Here is a 25,371-nt window from a genome sequence, read left to right on the forward strand (position 1 = left end):
ATTACTACTACTACTACTATTTATTTGTTTTGTATGCCGCCTTTCTCCCCAAGGCGGATAACACCAAGGCTGGCCCACTCCAAAGTGTGGTTTCGTGTTACTTTATTTCCAAGATGGGGGGCTTCTTTCTCAAGGGAAGTGTGAGGAAGCCATGAAGGGGGGAAAGGAAAGAAGGCTTCCATCATGAGGGCTTCGTTTCTGCTCATGAAGGCGGTTGGGATTGGGGTCAAACAAAGGAAAGGAGGGAAGGGAGGCGTGGAAGGAGGGAAGAAAGAAAGAAGGAGAGAAGGAAAGAAAGAAAGGGGCGGGAAGGCAGAGGCAGAGGCGGGCGGGAAGGGAAAGGCGGCGGCGTGTTGTGCGAGGAGAAAGGGAAAGAGGAGGAAGAGGAGGAGGAGGAGAGGCGCCTCGCCCGGACTAGCCAGCGCCTCCGCCGCCGCCATGCCCACCAGCTTCACCGTGGTGCCGGTGGAGGCACCGGGAGGCTGCCAACAAGGCCCCGCTGAGGAGGAGTTGGAGGACGGCGGCGCCCAGGAGAAGAGGAAGAAGAAGGGAAGGGAGAGCAGCGCTGAGAATAAGAAGCAGGAGGAGGAATTGGAGGGGGGGAGCCCAGGTGAGGCCGGGGCACAGGGGGTGCTTTGGGGGGACACTGGGGGCGTTTTGGGGTGCAGCTGTGAGGCGGGGCTCCTCCCCTGGTGCTGCTGCTGCTGCCGCCTAAGGACTGTCTCCAGCTGCCTCTCAGGGGCCACTTTGTGCGTGTTGTTAGTAATGCTAGGTACTCTGGCTACTCAGGTGGCTTTCTTTCTTTCTTTCCCCTCCTTCGGAGGAGCGAGGAGGAGCCAATCCTCTGCTTCTTGGGGCGGGTCTCTGCCTCCTCCTCCTCCTCCTCCTCCTCCTGGGTTTTGAAACAGCTCACTCTTCCTTGGGCAACTTTTTAAGCCCTGGGTTTTTAAAGTTGAAATCAGTGTGTGCTCCCCCAAAAGTTCACTGCTGTGGGATCCTGGGAAGGCTGCTTTGTCGTGGCACCAGGGTTTTGTGTTGTTCACACATGAAAGCACGCTTTGGATGCATCCCCACTGCAGAAATAATCCGGTTTGACACCACTTTAGCTGCCACGGTTCAGTGCTGTGGGATCCTGGGAGTTTGTTGTGGCACCAGGGTTTTGTGTTGTTCACACATGAAAGGACACTTTTCGTTGATAAGTTAAAGGCCACGTTGGCTGCATCCGCACTGCAGAAATAATCTGGTTTGACACCACTTTAACCACCATGGTTCAGTGGTGTGCGATCCTTGGATTTGTAGTTTGTTGTGGCACTAGAGCTCTCTGGCATGGAAGGCGAAACAGCTCGCAGAACTACAAACCCCAGCATTCCTTCGCATTGAGCCATGAGAGTTAAAGTGGTGTCAACCTGGATTATTTCTGCAGTGCGGACGCAGCCTAGGTGGAGAGGATGAAGTGCCATCCATATCATGTCATGGGAGGATTAGGACTTTAAAAACAATAGCCTCTAGGGTTGCATCCGCACTGCAGAAGTAATCCAGGTTGACGCTGCTTTAACTGCTGTGGGGTTCTGGGATTTGTAAAACCGTTCGCCTTTTCGGTCAGAGAACTCTGGTGCTACAACAAACTACAGTTCCTAGATCTCCATAGTGTGTAGCCATAGCAGTTAAAGTGGTGTCAAACTGGATTATTTCTGCAGTGTGGACGCAGCCTAGGAAGGAGAAGGTATAAACAGCCTTATCTGGAGGGGCAAAATGAGGCGGCAGATTTCGAACGTGTTAAATGTGAAATACGTATCTCTGCAAAAGCAGCACAGTGATGCACCAGTCAGACAGGTCTCTCATCGCCTTCTCCCTTATGGGCTAGTTTATTACATCAGGGCTTTTTTTACCTGTGATTAATGACCCTACCTGTAGGCTAAAGTAGTATAATTCAGAGTGTGTACCCACACAATCGTTTTACGTAAAACGTGGACAGAATTGCTTTTGAATGATCTGTAGGATATGTTGCTTCAGACTCCAGGTGGAAAAGACCTGTTAGAAAGTTTTACCTTGTTTAGAAACAAACAGCACTGTGAAAACAGGCAGACCTGTCTGCTGTATAAAATGTATTTTATTTCCTAATATTTTTAAAGTATGGCAATGTTGTTGTAAATGTAATTCACCTCCACTGTAGTATCAAGCGACTCAGACCTTTCTACTATATTGTTCCCATTATTTTGTTTCGCTTGGTGTGGTGGAAGAGAAGCAGAAATGCCATAAATACACCTGGATCCCATAAATGTAGAAAACGCTGAGAGAGAGAGAGAGAGAGAGAGAGAGAAGATAAGTTGGAAATAAATAACCATGTGGTTTGAGAGGATGAGGGCGGGGTGGGAATACTTTACTTGGCTTTCCCCAAAAACTGAGGACCAACAAAAGTGTGGCAGCTGGAATAGGATTGGATATGATTTGCTTTGAATATTTGGTGAAGCTGTTTGGTTTCAGTATACAAAGATACAAAAATATACGATTGTGCTCAGTATGGTATCTGTTGGAGACAACTATTGTAGCACAGGTCCTACCATTTTGCATCAGTTTGCAGAATTACCTTCCTGGGACTTCTACTGAAGTGTATGTTAATAATTAAGTTATGTTTGTCAGCTTCCTTGCCAACAAGCATACATACTGTCTCTGTACTAGGTAGATATTTACTTCCTGGGAGTAGAAGCCACTATCAGACTAAAGATACAGATGGAGTCTCTCTTATCCAGAACTCCAAAATATTCCATGGGTGACTGAGATAGTAATACCTTTGCTTTTTTATGGTTCAGTGTACACAAATCTCTAGGTCCTCCAGCACAGCTTGTGCTCAACTTCCAGGTGTCATGTGCCCCTGTGGTCAACCTGAGGCCCACTGTGTTGCAAAATCCAATAATAATAGTAGTAGTAATAGTAGTAATCCAAAACACCTCTGGTCTCACACATTTTGGATAAGGGAGACACAACCTATACTATGTTTAAAGAAATAGGCATTGGAAGTTGGAGAAGGTGCCAATTTATTTAAGTGTAGAAATGCATGCGAGTACACTGTAAGCATAGGAATGTATTTTACATACATTGGACATGGTGGCTCAGCGGTTAAGATGCCGACACTGAGAGGTTGGCAGTTCAAGACCCCAGTGCCGTGGGATGGAGTGAGCTCCTATCACTAGTCTTATCTTCTGACAACCTAGCAGTTTGAAAGCATGTAAAAATGCAAGTAGATAAATAAGCACCATTACGGTGGGAAGGTAACACACTGGCCTAATGACCACAGAGTCGTCTTTCACAACGCTTAGTAATGGAAATGAACACCCCTACAGTCGGACATGACTAGACAGTCGCATCAAAGGGGAAACCTTTACCTTTACCTTTAGTTGGGATGACCCAACAAGCCAGGGATCCATAGGAACCCTGGTGTATCCGATCACTCTTGCACGTAACAATAGCAGCTAAACAAGCACACACAAAAATGTTGTCTAAACCTGGGTACAGTTTCCTCTCATTTGTTTATTTTTCCAGCAAATGAAGAATGATAATATGCATACATTATATATAGATACACACACACAGGTTTCCTTCTGTGATTTATTGGGAAAGAGACAAACTGGAGAGGAAACTGTACCCATGTTTGAATGGTATACTAACCATGTCATGGAGTAAATCTCTCCGGTTTGTTTCAGTGTTACTCACTGAAAGTGACAATGATTGGGCACCATCAGGCTGTTTATGTCTGATAAGCTAATGAAAGAAGAGTCTACAATGGGATCCAGCAATGGGATGAGATGTGATTTATCCATATAAGCAGCCAATTCATAAATACGGGGAATGGTAGAGCAGAGTAGCATGTAATGGCAGGATTTATAAGCAAGTCTAGTACAGGGGTCGGCAACCCCCAGCCCGTGGGCCGGATGCGGCCTGCGGAGGCAGCAGGACCGGCCCCAGCCCGGTCCTGCCGCCGCCACCTCCTCCTCCACCTCCTCCTGGGCCGCGCGACCGCGCTGCCCTCCTCCTCCTCCACCATGCGGTGGAGGAAGAGGAGGGCTGCGTGGCCTGGGGCAGAGGAGGCAAAGGGGGAAGCCCTGCGCCGCCCTCCCCACGCGGGCCTGTGCCACCCACCTCCTCCTCTGCCTCCTCCGCCCCACCCCCAGGCCGCGTGGCGCATGGAGGAGGGGGAGGAGGAGAAGAAAGAAGAGGAGGAAGAGGAAGGGGGAGCAGAAGAAGGAGGAGGAAGAGGAGGAAGGAAGAGGTGGTGAGTGGCCAGAGGCCTCAAGGTTTTTTAAATTTTTATTTTGGGTGCTTTTAATGCTAACAAGTCTCCCTTGTTTTGACAGTGATAGTGTGATGATGATGATGATGATGATGATGATGATGATATGAGTCAGCTTGAGAGGCATGCACACACTGTTTCTGAAGCCAAGAGAGTGTGACTTTCCAAAGTGCCTTTTCTGTGTGTTTTTGGTTCTTTAATGGTGATATTGATATCAGAAAGCCTCTGAGGCAAGGCCAATGTAAATTGCTGTGATTTTTACAAACTCATGCGCAGTGAAGAAAAACCAAAGTCCCTTGACCAAGTACACACTTCTGAGAAGTACACTTGGTGCAAGAACTGTGAAACCACCTTGACATGTTCAATATACATAGCCATGTGAACCCATGTTCAGTGTGAAACCCAAAGAGTTTGGTTATGCAATAAGCCTCTGAAATATGCAAAAGGCCATGTTAAGTAAAGCCATGTTCAATGCACAAATGTGCTGTTTGGAATGGGGGAAGGGGGTTGGCCAGAAAGGGAAGTACATTTCTGCCATCTGTCTAGGAATAATGCCCAAATGTCCTCCATTTTGATCATGCCTAAGAAACATGCATTTATATTAACATTTTTTAAAAAAGCCCCCAAATTTTTTGCATGTCCTCCATTTTTAAAAATGTGTCCTACATTTGAAAATGTTGTCCTATATTCTTTAATTCTTTAATTCTTTATTTTTTGGCTCCCCCCCCCCCCCCCGTTGTCTGGGGGACACCAACCCGGCCCCCGGCTCAAAAAGGTTGCCTACCCCTGATCTAGTAGCATAAATCTTATCACATTCCATTAGATTTCAGCACTTCCTGACTGATGTACCCATATTAACTCCTTACTCCCTAAGATCCATGCTTGCATAGCTGGGAAGAACTAGAAAAACTAATATTTAGTGGATGTGGCATCCTGCTTAGCTATAAGGTGTTTAACATTAAAGATAGTGTATTTGGAATGAGTTCAGAGGAGGTGAGCAAAAATGGTTAGTAGTATGGAAAATGTATGGAAAGGTTGAAGACTGGAAAAGACTTGTAAGAACGGGACATGATAACTCTCTTAAAAACTGTCATGTAGGTGAGAGGAAATTGGTTTTTCGTAATTGTTGATGGCAGAATTATATGTGGTTAACGGAAAAGTTGTCAGCCATCGTTTAGGGGTGCTTTGCTTCTGCCCTTACTGTGTGACATTTAGTCTTTGGACAAAATGAGTCACAAGGCGCTGTCCAACTGTTCTTCTGATCATATCTCTCTTGTGGATAGAGAGATCAGGGCATGTTTGAAACAGCATTTTTTTGGTGATGATGTGAGACCTTAGCAGACTGAGAGGTAATGAATAAATAGTTCTATTACATTGATAAACTAAATGGAATTACTATAAACATGAATTCTTTTTCTTTCATGACGTGGGCAAGTTTTAAAAGATGAGAGAAATAATAATATTTATTGTCGATATTCTTTTCAGTTTTCTTGGTTTGAAGCCTTAATAGAATATGCAACCAGTTTTCCTGTATAAATTAACCATAAGTAAACCATTTTAGGCTTTTAATAATCATTTGAAAAAAATTGCAATTGAGAGAAAGAGAGAGAGATAGGAAGGAGTGCTCAAAACTTGTATGCATATTATTTTGGAAAATCTTGTACCATTTTTGTTTTTCCTCTTGGAAGAGCACTGCATTGCTTTTGCTCTCTTTTTGTAGTCAAAGTCTATTCTATGGAAGAGCTATAGAGAAACCTGACTTGCTCAGGGGCATACACTAGGCCCAGGGTAGAGGATTACACTGATGAGGGATAATCTACAGATATAACATTATAATTCTGCTAGGTTTGCACCACTTCTGAATGCAGGAGGAAAACTGCATGTCTGAATGTTTTCCTGTTTTAGACTCTCTCAACAAACTCTTCAAGGAGAAGAGTTCTAGTTCAGCTTTCTTCTCAGTGTGCTAATTTTCTGTGTCCATCAGTGTTTCTCAGTCTTTCAAATATTTTTGACATCAGTTGCTAAAACACAACCAACATGGTAAATGCTCAGGGCTTCTGGAAGCTGAAGTCCAAAACGCTTGGATGAGTTTGAGAACCACTGGTGTACAGGTAGTATTTCTTAATTTGACAAAACACTGAAGCATGTAGTTCCTTTTCCTCCACTGAAATAGTAGAATCTCATGAGGCCGAAGCCATGAGATTTCTTTGTTTTCACTCCCTTTCAAGCAGTATCCCAGCTCCGTGAGATCCAGTGGGGTGTCATGGTTTGAGTGTTGTATCACAGCTCTGGAAATCAGGATTCAAATCCTTGCTTGGCAGTGGAAACCCATTAGGTAACCATAGGCAAGTCACATTCTCTCAACCTCAGAAGAAGGCAAAGGCAAAACCTTCTCTGAACAAATCTTGCCAAGAAAGCTTTAGTGTCGTCATAAGTCAGAAGGAACTTGAAGGCACACAACAACAACAGCAGTCCCAGGCCCAACTTTGATAGTAGTAATAACAACAATAATAATAATGTTAAAAAACACTATCATCATGGCAATGTTGTGGAATCAGGTTGCATCTAGAATGAATTACTTAGCAATTCTCTTGGTACAAGTTCAACTGAACATGGTTGTAGAGAACACAAAGAAAGGGAATGATCAGAGGCTTACACAAACAGGAAAGCAAAAGGTGTGAGAAAAGTAATGTGGCTTCTTACTAGTTCCTTGTGCTGCTCTCCCACAAGTATAGATGAAGTGTAGCAAAAAAAAAAAAAAGGGGGGGGTCTATAATTGTATAACAACACACTGTATAATAATATAACAGTAAAGTTTATATGTTACGCACTTTAATTATGTAGACCAGAGATGTACACGTGGTCTCAGGGATGGCACAATAAAACCAGAGAAGCTAAAAAATGTTTCCAGGTTTTGTTTATAGCTGCTGTTGGATATCTAAGTGGTACAATTCCTTTGCAGCCAAGATAGATGTGATTGTTTTGCTTTTGTTTGAATCTGGGTCTGCCCTAATCATATATAAAGAGGGGTTTGTGTGTCCCATTTTAGAACAGAAGTGATGTGTGGAAAAGCATAAGCAGATCCTCCCCAGCCTACCACTTACTGTATCTCTTCCAGTCAAGTATATTTCTGGTTTCTGGTAATCTGGGAAAGAAGTTAGGAGCGGAGGGCAAGCTTAACAGACCCTACCTGCATCTATTTGCTCTAACAGTTGCCCTATTTAAGCAAAAGGGGATAGTTTGATAGTATCTAGTTTGATCCTGAGTCTACTGTAAATTGGCACCAGTGGTGACAGGAAATTGCAGAGATCAGGGGTAGAATCTGATCTTTTTGCAATAATATGTCAGTTGTTTTGTTTCCTCTGTGTTCTCACTCAGTATCTGTTTCGTTCAGTGCTACCTCTATGTTTTTCCATCTCTTTTCTTCCTTGCCATCCTTCCTGTGCTTATTTTTCTTTTCTCTTTGTATTCTTTCTGTTTGTTTCCCTTCTGTTTCCTTCCTCCAACACTTCCAAACCTAACTGCATTATAATTCATTCTTCTCTTTTCCACTATCAGAATTACTCATTAAACAATTGTTGCTCAAGTGTTGTAAGTGAACGTTACAGCTGAAACTTTAAGACAGTGGTTCCCAACCTGTGGGTCAGGACCCCTTTGGGGGTCGAATGACCCTTTCATGGGGGTCACCTAAGAGCATTGGAAAATACCTATTTAATTACAGTTATGAAGTAGCAACGAAAATAATTTCATGGGTTTGGGTCACCACAACACGAGGAACTGTATTAAAGGATCGTGGCATTAGGAAGTTTGGGAACCACTGCTTTAAGAGATTTGTAATATATTGTGATATTTTAACTGATACCAACAAAGGTATTGCCTGACAGTGAACCTTATATCAGTGGTTCTGGGTTAAGTTACATTTGGGCATTCTTGCTCAGTAGGACTGGTTCTACAGAGGTTGTTTTTTGGCTAACCTTAGAATAGTTTGAGTCTGAGAATTATACAAAAGATGTGAAACAAGATGACCTGCATCTTGCTCTTTTTAGTAACTGATGGTCAAGAATAGTGTGTGTGTTGGGAAATCAACACAAGTTGGAGATTTCACAAGCCCTTGTCCCTTTCTTAAACAGTTGCAAAATGTTGTATAGAAAATGTGAAGCTATATTTGCATTTTCTTTTTTTAATTTAATTTTATTGTTTTTATCTTTTTCACATGTACAATATTATATACAAATTAACATCACAGATTCATTTCTTATAAACTGTACATACATACATCCCCCCATGAACTTCCGTTCTTACTTCTATTCCCTTCTTCCCAATCTCCTTCCCTTTAGCTTACACAAATAACAAAATATTAACCATTATCCATTTATGTTTTCCTCTCATATGTTCTTACATTTTTTTTCCCCACCTAAATTATTCAAATACATTGTTAAGGGTTGCCATTCTCTTTCCCAATAGTCTGTTGATTTTTTTCTATTCCACACTGTTATTTTATCCAATTCTCTCACTTCCACTATTTTTTCCAACCATTCCTCTATATTAGGTGTCGTTTTCAATTTCCAATATCTGGCCAAAACAATTCGAGCTGATGTTATCAAATGCAATACCAGTCTCCAGTATTTCTTTTCCTTTTCTGTTCCTAATACCGAGGTCATATTAAGTAAGTAAAATTCCGGAGTACATGGAAATTTTAAATCAATTATCTTTTGTATCTCTTCATGTATTCTATTCCAGAATTTCTTAATTTTTTTACATGTCCACCACACGTGATAGTAGGACCCTATTTTAATTTGACATTTCCAACATGAATTTTCTTGTATTTCATATATTTTTGAAAGTCTCAATGGGGTGTAATACCATCTATTGGCTGTTTTTAAATAATTTTCTTTTAAGTCTTGGGAGCATGTAAATTTATTTGACTGCATCCATGCTTTTCCCAATTTTCAAATGGTATGACATGTCCAATTTCTTGAGCCCACTTTATCATTGTTTCCGTCACCGTTTCCAACTCTAATTCCCTATGAATCAATATTTTATACAATTTAGATACTTTTCCCATATCATTTTCCCATATAATTTTGTCTACAATATTTTGTTGAATTTCAAATTCACCTTTCTTCATATCTTCTTTACATTTAGATTTGATTTGATAATATTCCAACCAATTTATCATTTCATGTCCCTTTATCTTTAGTCCGCTTATTTTCTTATTCTCTCGAATTGAATTATTTAGTACTTCTAACACTATAATAAATAATAAGGGAGACAACGGACACCTCTGACGAGTCCCCTTATTTACATCAATATTTGCTGTTTTTTCACCATTTACAATTACTCATATTTTTTGTTGGTTATAAATTTGTTTAACACTTTCAACAAAATATCCCCCCATTCCCATCTTTTCTAAAACATCAAACATAAATCTCCATTTAACTTGGTCAAAATCCTTCTCTACGTCTAACATTACTATAGCTACCTTTTTTTCTTTATGTATGTGATAGTACTCAATTGCATTTATTACTGTCCTTATATTCTCTCTAAGATACCTTTGTGGCAAAAATCCATTTTGATCTATATTTATATATGTCTTCAGTATATTCTTTATTCTGTTAGCCATTATCCATGTATATATCTTGTAATCAGTATTCATAAGTGCAATTGGTCTATAATTTCTCACATCAGAATGGTCTTTTCCCTCCTTTGGTATTAATATCACATTAGCCGATTCCCATGACCCAGGTTTACCTTCATTCGGTATTTTGTTAAACATATCATGCATCATTTCAATAATTTCATCTTGGAAAATCTTATAAAATAAAGCTGTATATCCATCTGGACCAGGGGCTTTATTTTCTTTTTGAGCTTTTATTGCTTGTTGTATTTCTTCTTTCTTAATATCTTTATCATATATTTTTGTTCTTGTGTAATTTCTTTAATCATTTTTTTTATTTAGATATTCTTCTATTTGTTTTCCAATTTCCATATTATCTGTTTTTTCTTTAAATAATTCTGCATAATATTCCCTAAATGCTTTTTTAATATCCTCTTATCTATTTGTTATCTTATCCTTATATCTAATTTCTGTTATCAGTTTGCATTTTCAACTCCCCACATTTTCTTGCTAAAACATAAAAACTAGCCTGAAGGTACAGCTTTGTGGGGTGGGTTTTTTATGAACTCTTTAAAATGAGAAGTGCTGTGCATTAAGAAGTGTGTTCTGATGTTGTTAACTGCCCTGGAGTCCACGCCAACTCATGATGACCCTGTGAATGAGACACCTCCAAGACTCCCTATCCTCCACTGCTCTGCTTAGTCCCTGCAAACCCATGCCTGTGACTCCCCTGACAGAGTCCATCCATCTTGCTTGTGGTCTTCCTCTCCTTCTTCCCCTCCTTCTCCCCTCTACCTTTTCTAGCATTATTGTTTTTTCTAGTGATCTATGCCTTCTCATTATGTGGGCAAAGTACGACAGCCTCAATTTGATCATCTTGGCTTCCAAGGAGAGTTCTGGCTTGACCTGATCAAGGACCATTTGTTTGACTTTTTGGCTGGCCATGGTATCTTGAGCACTCTTCTACAGCACCATATCTCCAGTGTTTTGATTTTCTTTCTGCCTGCTTCCTTCACTGTCCAGCTCTTGCATCCATACATGTTGATGGGGAATACTATTGCCTACACAATTCTAACTTTGGTGCTCTGCTCTTCAGGATCTTTTATAATTCTTTCATAACTGCCCTTTCATAGTTGTCTTCTTATTTCTTGACTGAAGTCTCCACTCTAATCAATGCTTGATCCTATGTTTTGGAATTCTTTAACTATTTACTTTGACAACTTTACCACTGACTATAATAATATTTCAATTTCCTTATTGTCCAGATGGAATTTATATATTTCTTCTGTGGTCATTATTTTTATTTTCTTTATGTTTGACATTAACCCTGCCTTGATGCACATTAACTCCTTTGATGAAAAATTATAGTTAGAATCAACTGGTGGAAATATAAAAGAGAATTAATTTTCTTTGGATGTCATTCAGTCACTAAGATATTTTGATCATTATTATAACACTTAGTAGAATTAATACTAAAAAATAAAAATATCTTTATTATTGAAAAATTGTTAGTGATACATGAAGAGTCCAGTAAGATCTAATTGCTGATGTGCATTTTTCTTTTCTTTTCTTAAAGGAATAGTTTTACATATGGAAAGTAACATGCATTCTGCCCAAACACTGAGACCAGAAAACATAAGGAGGAATAAAACTAAAGTAAAATCAGATAAAATATAACATATGTAATATGAGCAGTTCATGGCCGAGTAGATTCTGATCCCAAAACCCCCATGGAAGAAATGTTAGTTTTCCCAAAATGGGGTTAAACTGCTGAAAATCAGAACATATCTGTTCTGATTCACAGCATGATGTTTAATTCAAAAAACAAAACAAAAATGACAAAGTATGGCGCTTTACAGACCGCCCTGGCGGTCTGCCGGCACCTCCGTTTCCGCCGCCAGGAAGCCTCAGCCTCCAAACGGGGAGGGTTCCCAGTGGTGGAAAAAGAAGCCACGTAGAAAGGGTGCTGCCATTTTGTACGTGCTCGGCATGTACTAGGGTTAGGGCATCTGGAAGGACCTATGTTACACTGGCTGAGAAGGGAAAGCACCCCAGTACAAAATTAATAAATTTGTTAGGACATTTTTCTAATGCCATTGATTTTTTGTTGAAAGAGAAACACTACATGGCAAAAGGTTGAAATGTGAAGACATTGTTTAAAACTATGTAGATGATAATGGCCTAGATCAGTGATCCCCAAACCTTTCTATGTCCCACACCTTTGGGAAACATTTGATTAATGTTCACACTCCCTATAAAAGTAATATAACATTTGAAGATGAAGAAAAAATATATTTGAACTGCATACAGTACTGTGGTTGAACAAATTGGACTTTACAAAAAGCAAGCTTTTAACTCAGTGCATGACATTCAGATCTAAATTGAGCAATTAGATTGTAATTTATTCAGGAAAAAATGTGTGATGACTTGGGACTCAAGGACAGAAGCCACTCTTTGCTGCACTCCCTGAAATTCCATCTTGCTCCCCCTGGGAGTGCAGGGCATCCCAGGTTGGAAACCCCTGGTCTAAATAGTCTACATTGTAGATATATTAGGTATGGATTCAGAGGAATATGAGTCTGTGGGGTTAAAATATTTTTCCCTAGTGGAATAATAATAATAATAATAATAATAATAATAATAATAATGATGATGATGTTTGGCAGGGAACAACAAACAATAAACACTGCACAATATCAATTAAAACACATTATTTAAAATATGCAACAGTTTAAAAGGCATACACATTCTAAAACAATCCATATTGAAAATTCATAATTTTATCATTAAGATAAGACAGGGGTCATTATCATGACATCTTGTGGTAGCAGATTTCACAGTTATATGCTGTGTTCAGTACTTTCTTTTGTTTTTCCTTCCAGTCCTTTTCAATAGTAGACAGAGGTCCAAAACACACTGCAAAAATAATCCAGTTTGAAACTTGTAGGCCCCATACAGACAGGCCAGAATAAAGCTGCTTTGAGTCACTTTGGAGGTATGCTATGTCAATGATACATGTGTCCCAAGAGTCTGGAAGCTGCGCCAAAGCTACACTACAGTCCTTAGGACTGAATCGTGGCTTTGGCACGGCTTCCAAACTCTTAGGACACATGCATCATTGAAACAGCATACCGCCAAAGTGACTCGAAGCAGCTTTATTTTGGCCTGTCTGTATGGGGCCGTAGTTTATTGTGGCACTGGAGCTCTCTGACAAGAGAAGGCTAAATTCCCTAGCATTGAACCAGGACAGTTAAAGTGGTCTCAAACTGGGAGCGTGTTTTTGCAGCGTGTTTTGGACAGGAGTTCTGGTAAGACAGAGGAAGAAAATCATTTTTCTCTTCATAGAATGCACAATTTTTATAAATTGGACTATAAGTCAGATTTTTTATTCAGTCTTTTTAGCACATTACTTGACTCCGCAGGTATATCCATCAATTAGGAATGGGGTAATGTGCTAAAAAAGTTACTACCTTGCTCTTTCTAGCTAACATTTTGTATGCCATTTGATGAGCTTCATACTTCAATATTCTTAAGAGCCTTGGCTTGAGTTTAGTCACTTCCATTAAAATCCATGTTCTTTTCCACAGATGCATTTGCAGCAAACACTGGTGGATAAATATATATATTTAAAAATTTTCAGAATTTTGTGGTCCAATACAGTCACATTTTGAGGAGACTTGTAGAAGGAGGGCAGCCATGAAACATTGAAGCATTAATCTAAGGCTAACAAGGGATGCTCTTCAGCCACTGGTTCTTTGTGTAGTCTATCCATTTTGATGCAACAGGAGCAACCCCTATCTACTTTAATGAGAATACATTTCTCATGGATTTCTCAGTGGCCTCTCTGCAAGTTTGGCAATTGGAGGACAGGGTTATAAAGAAAAATGGGGTAGAGGGCATCTGAAAGTCCCTCACTGCTTCCAACGCCAATTAGTTTAGCTTAGTTAGAGCTAGCTCAGTTGAAACATGTTGTGGCTTGCTATCCAAATAGAGCTGATCCATTATGTCACATGGCAAGGAACAGCAACACAGAGAGAATAAGAGAATAAGTCTGATTCAACAGCTATCCCAACATGTTTTTTTACAAAACAAAAAAACATAGATCTGTGAGTTTAGCCACCAAAATTGAAATCATAGGAAGGGTGGAAACTTGTGAAAGAAAACTTCAAGTGGCACAATTGAAAGACTATTTGGAAACAATAATATTAAATGAAGTCCTCTTTGCAAAATTACAATGATCCTATTATAGATATATTAACTTGCACACAAGACTGGATGGATTTCATGGGACAGTTTTATTTGCTGCTGAAAACAAAGCACTATGTTTCTTTGACCAGTTTAAGTTGCAAGAAGATGAAGGTACCATAGAAACAGTGGATAGTTTGGAAGATTTAAGGAACATGTCAAGGGTTCATAGTGATCATGTCACAGGTGAAGCCACATAAACATCCAGGCAGTTGTAGAATTGTCTGCCTAATTCCTATTTGGTGTTCAGTGGAGATGGATTTTTTTAAACAGCATTTGCTATAAAAAAGGGTTGATTCCAAATAAGGAGATGCTTGGTCAAAATGCTTCGGGAGAACTGAAATCTAAGCTAATGCTTGATTACCATTCTGATACATCTTGAAGAATGAAGACTTTTCCAAACCAAGCTTGTCCATAAAATGAAAATCCAATGGAAGGGCCTGGGTAACAATAGCTGTATTCAAAGAATGGGTTGTTAATCTTTCTTTCTTTCTTTCTTTCTTTTTGCTTTACTGTTCAGCTTTATTGTATGCAGTGTAGTTTTGAACCTAGGGCTACTGCTGAACAGTGCCCCCTGCCACCTCTCAAACCACTTCAAACCCACACATCTGAAGAGGTGATATTTATTATTATTGGAAGGTGTACTTTTAGCCAATAGGTCAAGGCAAGTTATGGCCAGCAACAGTCAGTCGAGGAATTTTGGAAAAAATATAACAGTGCAAGCTATCAGGAATGCCTAGGAACACAGGCAGTGCAGACAGTGCTGAAGACATTGTCACAGAGTAAGTGTTAAGAAGTAAGGATTTTGTTGAATTTTTAAGTGAGATTTCTCATACCATAGAGGTTCTGTCACTTGATCAGAGTTGTTTGGTGGGGAAAATTGTGCTCAGTGTGTTAGATGCTGCATGACAAAAGAACAAAAAGGCAAGACACACATCCCTGGATGCATTTTGGAAGCAGGGACGTAGCCAGGATTTTGGGAAGGGGGGGGGTCCAGACTAAGTGCCACCATTATAATGGGGCTTGGGTGCGGTGGCGGGTAGCACACACCATTCATTTTATCTAACAGAAAGGGGGTCCAGACCCCAAGACACCCCCCCCTTGGCTACGTCCCTGTTGGAAGAAGACTTCAAGTGGTGTGGTTCAAAATGTTTTTGTTTACTTTTGGAAGGCTTATATGATCTGTCTTCATTTCATGTGTGTACATAGTTAGTTTTGAATAAAAAGTTTCCCAAACCATGGCCTGTTACAGACAGCCAAAATAAAGCTGCTTCGAGTCACTTTGGAGGTATGGTATTTCAATGATGCATGAGTCCTAAGAGTCTGGAAGCTTCACCAAAGCTGCACTCCAGTCCTTAGGACTAGCTTTGGTGCGGCCTTTGGACTCTTAGGCCGCATGTATCATTGAAATACCATACCTCCAAAGTGACTCGAAGCAGCTTTATTTTGGCTGTCTGTAACAGGCCCATGTCGAACTGTTCTTCATTTTTTTGTGGTGTAGAAACCTGTTCCTATTCTTTACATGTCATTTTTGCCTCTTGTACCAAATTTTCTGTTCTGGGGGGAAATGTCCAGGAACACATCTGCTTCATTAACTAAGATATATTTGTAATGAATAATATTGAACTGGAATAGATGAGAGGGTTAGCAAATGGTTAAGTGAATGGAACATTTTCTCTTTTCCCAAGAGTCTTCCCGTACAGTCAATAACTTGCTTTTTTTTTTAATCATATGAGACTACCACCAAGAGCCTTGGCTTTGGTGCAAATTGTGCAAAGCTATTTTGATTTCCTTTTTCTGAAAACTTGGGGAGATGCCATATAGTAAATTACCAGTTGAGAAGTCTTACTGATATCAGCCATTAACAATCAAGGTGTGGAAGAAAACCTCTGAAGCAAAGTTTTTCAGAAACATCCTTTTTAAACAATCTGTGGCCTGTTACAGACTGCCAAAATAAAGCTGCTTCGGGTCTCTTTGGAGGTATGCTATTTAAATGATGCATGGGTCCTAAGAGTCTGGAGGTTGCGCCAAAGCCACACTCCATTCCTAAGCACCGGAGTGCAGCTTTGGTGCAGCTTCTGGATTCTTAGGGTGCATGCATCATTTAAACAGCATACCTCCAAAGAGACCCGAAGCAGCTTTATTTTGGCAGTCTGTAACAGGCCTGTTACACACTGACTACATTTGCACTGCAGAAATAATGCACTTTGACACCACTTAAGCAACTGCCGTGGCTCAATGTGATGGGATCTTGGGATTTGTAGCTTTATGAGATATTTAGCTGTCAGAGCCCTGGTTCCACAACAAACTACAAATCCCCGACTTCCGTAGCATTGAGCCATGGCAGTTAAAGCAGTGCAGAATTTAAAATTTTTCCATATGATGTGAGATTGTTCAATGTTTACTCCTTAAATGGATATGCTAAAATGTATTAATTTAGCATTACAAAAATCTTTGGTTTAATTACATACCACTTAATTGAGGGTCAGTGTCACTGGATCCTTTGTATTTTCACTGTTGCAGAATGCCTTATCATTTCAAGGTTGGAAAGATGAACATTGACCATCTGTCTTCAATGGTCAGAATATATTACTGTTTTAGCTGTGCATGAACATATATTTAATAGATGTTAAATTCAAGAAAGTGTATTTTGGAAATGTGATCAGCTTTGATTCATATCCTTTGTCTTCATCCCCACCTTTTGGCTTTCCTTTATTTCTCTTTCATTCTTTTCTGTGTTTTTTTATTTGTAATCGTACTTTTAAAATCCAATTTTAAGCTTGAGCCATGTTCCAAAGACTTTGCCATGGTAGCTATATTCTTTTTGTGATTCTGCCCTTTAGGGTGCTTTGTATTGTCATGGTTTTCCATATTTTCTTTTTTCATTAAAAAAAATTAGATTACTCATAAATGAAGCAGACAAGCTTGGCTTTCACTTCCATGAAGAAATATATTCCAAGGGATTAGAAATGAACAGAACATACTGGAAAATATCCAGGTTCATGGGAATACAACCAGTCTTTTTCTCAAGTTTTGTGACATGCTTCAAAGTACAGGGTCTCCACATGGATCGAAGAAGGTAGAATACACATAAGATGTTCAGGTGACCTTTTGACTCAGAAAAAAAATACTTGGGGTGTGGAAAATAAATTATAGGCAGTTTATAAATACATATGGAAATCAAAGTACTAACAAATGAATGTGCTATAGAAAATTAGATGAGTCTTACTTTGGGAAACTCATCAGACTGAACTGAAGAGCTCTGCAGGATGTCTTCATCTTGTGGACCTAATTTCCCCTTCCCCTGGCTTAAAGAAACAACCTTGTACATAGAGCAGAAATGAAATACTGGTCAAAAATTGTGACAGGTGTTATAATCAACTTGTTGGAGGTTCCAGAGCACAGTTTTGGATGAAAAGGTAAACTTTTTGGCATGGCAAGATTTTCTGTTTGGCAGAATCCAATTGACCAGTTAGATGTTGGCCTGAAGTGACCTGTAGTAGATAAGGAGGGAACACTCAGGCCTCTAAAATTTTGTGAACTACTACTACTACTACTACTACTATTACTATCATACCTCACCACTTTTCAGACTAACTAGGGGTCTAGCACCTAGATTAGACTAACTAGGAGTGGGAGTCTAACAACACCTGAAGGTCCACAGTTTTTCCTGCTCTGCTCAAAACATCAAGTAAGTTAAATAATGAAGAATTTTCCGAACATAAATATATCTTTGTTCTTTTTAAATTTAGAAAAATGTTCTGTATGTTTATTTTCCTGATTACATATGGTCAGGAACAATTTATATAATTAGCAGCAGTGGCTACGGTATAAGTAACCGAAGAATTCAAGCTATGACAGATTTTTAAGCTAGTTTCAAATAAAATGTCCAAATTTCCAGGGTGTAGTCTTGGTTTTCTACAACATCACATGGTAATAATTAAAGAGTTTCCAATGCTTGAGAAAGATTTTTGTATGTACTCTATACAGTAGTCCTTTGTGGTTATGAATTAACTTTATAATACATCCTTTGAAATCTAGAGAAGAGAAATGTAGGAGAGATTTTGGTCTTTTTTATTTTGGTACGGAAGGGCTTTCTACCCCTCTCTCGAGACACTGTAATTAGATTTTAAGTTGTAATATAAAATAAAACATTCTATGTCTAAAAAACAGTATGAAGATACAGAGGCCATCAGAACAAAAAGGTTAGCTGAAACTTCAACAAGCAATAGTGCACACAGCTAGTTTGTCATGTTGTACACCTGCATGTGGTAGATCTTTGGATGGTGCTTGATTTTTATTTTATTTTTATTTTTTTGCTTTGAATTCCTCTCTTTTGGAATCTGCTTGCATAGAAAGTGTGTGCAAGGAAATTACTACCCAGTGTGCAAAGACATATCTTTGATACTTGGGCCCTGTGTAATTGGGAATGTATGCTTTAAGCTCCTTCAAAGAGGGATTGGATGCAAATTTAGCCAATAAAATAAAGCTTCAGGCAATTACTAATATATTCCTGTAATTCATGTAGCTTTGCAAGATGTGCGTTGGAAAGTGTGGTAGAAATATAAAATTAGTAAATATTTTGATGGTTCTGAAGATTCTTAAATGCATTTGTTTAAACTGAAGTCTTATAAGCATTTTGTTTTTATGTCCCTTTAAGTAGTTTCTGATTTATGGTGACCCTAAAGTAAATCTATCATGGGGTTTTCTTGGCAAGATTTGTTCACGGGAGGTTTGCCATTGTCTTCCCCTGAAGCTGAGAGTATGTGACTTGCCTAGGGTCACCCAGTGGGTTTCATGGTCGGGCTGAGAATAAAACCCTGATCTCCAGAGTCATAGTTCAACACTCAAACCACTACACCATGCTGGCTCACCTGGTAGTAATTCCACTTAAAGCAAAATGATTGACTTCTGAGTAAATGTATAGGATTGCATTGTTAATTAAGGGCTTTAAAAGTTTGTGCTTTTTATTGTCATGATCTTCAGGCTTCTTACATTTGAAAAGCATGAAAGGCTGACATGAGGAAACATAGCACAAGGAACTAATTTGGTCATAGGGACTGATTTGAGTTTTGGGGATGGCTGGGATGTAAATTAATGTTAATGAATTAACATTACTGCATCTGTTTGTTTATTCAGAGATGTATACACTACATTTCAGGGTACACTATTTTCATAACATGGAAAATTATTATTATTATTATTATTATTATTATTATTATTATTTCTTACTGACCTCTCCCCATGGATTGAGTCAGGGAACAACAATAATTAACAAACAAACATCAGTCAAAACATATCAATTTAAAAGGACAAACAAGATGTAAAAATATTAAAACAATCCACATTTCAAATTCATTTAAAATTCAGGTCTTAAAAATGATCTGGATAAGTTCGCCAGAAGTTATTGGTCTTTAATGTTCTTTTACATTTGGACAGCATATTCAGATGTCAAATCTCTTCTGGTGGGTCATTCCACAGTCTAGGAGCGGCAGAAGAAGAAGATAAGGAGGAAGGCAACAACAATTATAATTTAACTGTGGATTTAAAAAATACACCTTTAAAAAAATGAATTTATACCCCACCTTTCTCCCAGGAATATTCCTGGGAGAAAGGTGGGGTATAAATTCAATTTTGTTTTTGTTTAAAAGGTGTATTTTAAACCACCCGTAGCTAAAATTGTTAAAGCATTTCATATGAATTCAGTGCAGACTGGAATAAAAGCTGGTTGGGAGTTTTTAAAAATAAAATAAAATAAACAACTACTAACATACGTTGTGATTTCCTCCTTTAAACCAGCAAAATTCATATGTAACTCCCTGGGAGTGAATTCCAGAAGGTTGGAACCTACCACTGAGAAGGTCATGTCCCTCGTACCTGCCAGTCTAATGGCTTTTGATGTGAGGGGAAGGTATTCCATAACCAAGGTGACACATCCATAGCATGGGTGATTCCACAGTGTATTGCCTCACCAATGGACAGAGGAGGGTTCCACCAACAGATCTCAGTTCTCAGGTAGGCATAAATGGAGATAGGTGTTTGGAGGAGAGATTAAACATTCTAAACATACAGAAGCAAAGAAGAAAGTTCTGTGAATTTCTGAGAAGTAGTCATCTCCTACATGTGTAGGATCCCTGATCTCATATATATATAAAAGGTAGCATCCCTAGAAACCAGGAAGACAGTAACAGCAAGAAATGTACATGTCTGCATTTGGGCAGCAGAGGAAATTAATTTTGGGGAGCTTATGACCTTTATTTTTTACAAAGGCAGCTAGAAATAACCTGTTAGCAACAAAGATAATTGGATAATGACCTCATGTACAAAGGATATAGCATTGCCAGCTGAGTCATATTACCTGGCAAGGCTACTTTTAGATACAGTAGTAATTGGCAATCAGATTCCATTAAACACAGTTTGCTTTATCTTCAGTAAGAAAACGTCTTTGTATATACAGGTATTAAGAACCCAACGGTGAGGGAGAAAATTGTGTCAAGTATAGTCCAGAAGGCCTGATGGGAACACAAGCTAGGTTTTTCTAAATATTCTTCCTGTTTATGGGAGTTTTGCCTGACACCAACCAGGAAAAACGGGATGAAGGGGAACATAGAAGAAAGAGGGAGAGTACATAAAAGCTAATGACCCAAGGCATTTTTTTCAGGGACTGAGTGAATGTTCAAAATAATGCCCTCCTCTGGTAGGAACCAGTATGAATGAAATAATGGCCATTGCTTTAATGAACAATTGATGCTTCCTTCTTTGGTGCCTTATGTCTGCTACCTGCTTAGTGGTAAGACTTGCTTTAGTCAAGGAGAATCTCTACACTCCATCAATGTATACTCCATCAGAGGAATATTTTAAATCAAGTCTTCATAATTTTTGTCTTAATAAGGCAGATTTCTAACCTCCACCCTGCAACCCTAAACCAAATGTAGCAGACTCCCAGCATTATATATAGTTTTTGAACTGTGTTGTGCTGTCCTAACTCCATCCTGATGTTCTGTTTCAGTGTGATGTGAAAGCTGCAACCAAGTGTAAACATCTTTTGTGTGCTCAAAGAAGCAGAATATAAATAAAATAGAAGTGATGGTGAAATGAACAGGCATTTGATGAAGGCCTTGAATCTGCAAAGAATTTGAGCAGGTGAACACAAAGGGACAGGTAGACTGCTTAGCACTTGGAAAAACTTCTCACTGGTCTGTTTATCATTTCTGCTTCTTGACTTTAGTGAATATCTAGCTGTTGTTTGAAGCAGTGGTGTTGGTGTTGTTATCATCCCATCTTTTTTCCAAGATAGGGGTTTAAATTAACAATATAGTTAAGATCACACAGTCAACCTTGAAATACAATTTCACTATTAACAATAGTAGAACAACTTACAAATGATAAAAAAGCAGTTTAAAACAATGTAATTTAAAATGATACAACATCCTCTTAAAAGCATTTTTTAAAAAAACCTTCTAAAAGCCTGTTGAAATAATAATAATAATAATAATAATAATAATAATAATAATAATGGATTGACAGCAAGGAAAAAGCCATTCCATTCTCTTAGGCAGGCAATTCCAGAGTCTTGGTGCAACCTGTGAGATGGCCCTGTCTAGTGTACTCGCCAATTGTGTCTTTGAAAGTGGTGGGACTGAAAGTGGGCCTCTCTTGAGGTGGGCTCCTGTGTGAAATTTATCTGTCTGATAAATTTACATATTTCAATTATTACTTTTGTATTCTTCTGGAAAGCTGAAAGCATCTTTTTAGTCTTGCCACTTCTGAAGTTAGGCTGAGGTGGACTTTTTCAAGGCTACTGAGCTTTGTAGCAGTGTGGTGGGGCTCTAAGTAGTGGTTTCCTATTGCCCTGATCTGTAGCTCAGGCTTATATTACATGTGTGACCTATACGGCTGAATGCAACCCACCAACTGGTAAGACCACCTACGAGGTGTCGATAAAGGGCTTGGGTTTTTGTTTTGTTTTTGGGAGGCCTCTTGGTGGGTGCTCTGTTTTGGCTTGGTGAGTCAAAAATTATGCAGGTCTGATTCAGTCATTACACTGTACAACTTCAGCATTATATGTACAGTTTAATACATGACCATAATTGTGATGGTTAAGTGAATGATTTGGAAGTTCGTATTGTTTTCAAGACATTTCCTTTGTCTTGGACTGGTAAACTTTCTGCAGTGAACTGCAGACTATAGGATCTCATGTTTTACATAACTGTTTCGTAGCTAGCAATAGATATGACACGTGTGGATTAGGTTTCAGAACATGATGCTATTTGCAGAGAGCATATCTAATATTGTAATCCCAGTGATCACAGGCGAACATTTCTAGTTTGTTGGTATTGCTCGCATATATACAAACAATATGCTGCTTAGATAGCAGATGGAAAAATCAAATCCCAGCTTACATACTGATTGTGCCATCTGTAGTGTCAACTTTGTTCCCCTATTCCTCTGGTTGTTGTTTTTATTGCATCATTTGATGCAGCAGATTTTGAAAGATATTTTAAGCCATTTTTGTTTAATATTGCTAAGTGGCATTGTTCTGATATTACTGTCAGGAATTGGTTTTGTGTACAAAGTCAGATATACAGTTCCAGAATTGCCAGGTAAGAGAATGTCAGGTAGCAGAGCTAGTGTAGTCCTTTGTTAGAGGGATAAACTGCATCTTACATGCAAGTAAACATAACAAAGTCATGGCTTTTGTCTTTTTACATGAAAAATGCATTCAAGAAACTGTAATTTTCAATGTAGGAAGAGTAAGCAGAGAGCGGATTAATTGTTCCCACCAATTGTATTCTACTTAAATCTACAAACTACCAAGCTGTCTTTTGTCCCATTGATGTCCATATGTCGATTTACTGAGCTAAATATACATCTGGAACTTTACACAAAAAAAGTGATTGTGGTTAGATTTGAGCAAGCAATATTCTACCCTGTGGTTATTCCACTCAGAATAGCAGCCTTCCAAGGCTGGTGTGTGTGTGTGTGTGTGTTTTAATGGTTGGGGCCATGCTATGCTCATGTGTGTAGCTGGCCTCTCAGATTCTGGAGAACTAAAAATAGAGCAAACTTTACTGGGACAGAAGGACAAGTGGCATGATTTACTTAATGAGAAAGATTCTTGTGTTCAGGTTCTCTATGTTTTAACTTCCACAACTATAGCAGCAGCAGTTGATTTACTTCCCCAGGAGGTTACAAAGCTATTTCATAACAGCTTCAGGGAAAATCACAAACAGAAACCTGCCCAGTTTACTTCATTTGCTTTTTTTAAAAAATTAAGAACAATGTGAGGACAGTGAGGATAATAAAATCTATTAAATAAAATCTATTAAAATAATTAATTAAAACCCAAGGATAACAGACGCCTAACAGAAAAATGACAGGGCAGATAGGTAACCTTTTAGCTGACATTGGAAACACCTAACATCAGGGGTCTGTCTAAGCTTAGTAGGGAGATAATTCTATGTGATATGGCACCAGCATTGATAATGTTTGAATCATAGAATCATAGAACTAGAAGACCACAAAGGCCTTCTAGTCCATTCACACAATCACAGCACTCCCAACATCTAGTCTCTGATTGAAACCCCCCAAAGAAGGAAACTCTGCCACACTTGGAGGGATTGTGTTCCACTAAATGGGGTGGAATCTCCTTCACAAGAAATGGTTAAGAGTAACACTGGAGGGTCCAGGGGCCATTTTCTATACACACACATATTTGTGTCCACATATACATGAACATTTTCCAGCTCATAATGTAGATAGCATACTCCAGCACACCATACCATTTTGAGACAAGAATCTTTCAGCTTGCTTTGTCCATCATTCCTTCAGTCCTCATGTTCTGACTGCAAGATCTGCTGACTACTCAGGCAAGCTGCAAGTTTTAAATGTTACCTATAGGTGGGTGGAAAAATTTGCCACTACCAGGATCATTCCCTCATCTCCCAATATTATACCTCTTCTTGCATTGGACTTCTGACTTCTCTGATAAGATCAGAATATATGTAGTAATAGCAAGTACATTTCTATACCCCTTATCAGTGCACTTAAGCACTCCCTAAGTGGGAAATATTTCAAATTTGAAAAATAATTGAGGAATCAAGAAAAAGCTGAATCATCAATACTGAAGATGACATTTCCTACTTTTTGTAACCTCAGTACTTCACTAGACAGTGTTGCCACCACTGAGGAGTGTTAGTATAATATAGTGAAATGCTACATCAATACAGAGTTCATTTATGCCATTTCAGAATCTTGATCCTAGTATTTGTCTACTATAATTGACAGTAGCTGCTTTTGGTCTCAAGCAGAAGCCTTTCCCTGCTTAAGTACCTGTAATATTTTCCCTGCAGCTTGGGAACAGCAGTCATGCCTAGATTATGACACAAATCTAGGAGCTTTTCCCATGACATTCCTGCAGTTGGTGTTTTACTTCATCTATTGTGGGATTTAAATCAACAGTCTCATGGATATCAGCCTATTAAGTATGGTGCTTTGAGGACTACTTCATGCCTTTGAATAAATTTAAATAATTTGCTTTCTAAGGGTAGAGAAATATATTATGTGTTGACTCAAGTACTAATGCACATCTTTTATCTACTCATGGTTGTCCCCAAGTTAAAGAATAATAAACTGAACTGCCTTATATATCCGCCTTGAGATGTTTTCCATACTTCTCAAAAGTCACCTGTCCTAGGCTCTGGTGGCTGGTTTACATGCAAACAGTGCACAGTAGAAACTTACTGGCCAGCTTAGAAGTTGGATGCAATCTCAGGTGGAAGACGCAGAGGCTCCTGCTCCATATAGTTAGCACAGGCTGTGAGGAGTAGGGGAGAGAAGGTGAAGAAAGGAACATACAGAAGAGCAGAGGGAGGGAAAGACACTGGCAGAGTAGAAAGTAGAGTGGGAAAAGAGGCTGAAGAAAAGGGGGAGGAAGTTGACAGGGAGAAAGCTCTAATTCATGAGAAAATCCACTCGGAGCACCAGTGCTAAATAATCAACTTGAATACTAGAAAGACCTTTATTCCTATCTTAAACTGGTGAGGCATAACTGGTGAGGTTAAGATTCCTTATGCTCAAATAGAAATGTTTAAGATTATAGCCTTGGAAAATATTTTCATGCTCTTTCTATGAAATTGAAAGTTTGTATTGACTTCAGAATGAAGGAATTAAGTCATTGTATATGTATGTGAGAGCGTGTGTGTGTGTGAGTGCAGGAGAG

The 25,371-nt window shown here is 39.0% G+C and overlaps 1 protein-coding gene across 3 annotated transcripts in view; it reads left to right on the forward strand.

The window, feature by feature from the left end:
• The first annotated feature begins 329 nt into the window (after window positions 1-329).
• The window catches only part of LOC149316866 (solute carrier family 12 member 7-like), a 126,854-nt gene continuing 101,812 nt past the window's right edge, over window positions 330-25,371 (forward strand). For all 3 annotated transcript variants that reach the window (XM_089516415.1, XM_089516418.1, XM_089516416.1), the window contains exon 1: window positions 330-610. In XM_089516415.1, the coding sequence (XP_089372541.1) occupies window positions 439-610 (172 nt within the window). In that variant the 5' untranslated portion in view covers window positions 330-438. The remainder of the gene's footprint in view (window positions 611-25,371) is intronic.

The sequence above is a fragment of the Sceloporus occidentalis genome, unplaced genomic scaffold (genome assembly GCF_023333645.1).
Source record: "Sceloporus occidentalis isolate IW3139 unplaced genomic scaffold, rSceOcc1.0.p SCAF_3, whole genome shotgun sequence".
Taxonomy (NCBI): domain Eukaryota; kingdom Metazoa; phylum Chordata; class Lepidosauria; order Squamata; family Phrynosomatidae; genus Sceloporus; species Sceloporus occidentalis.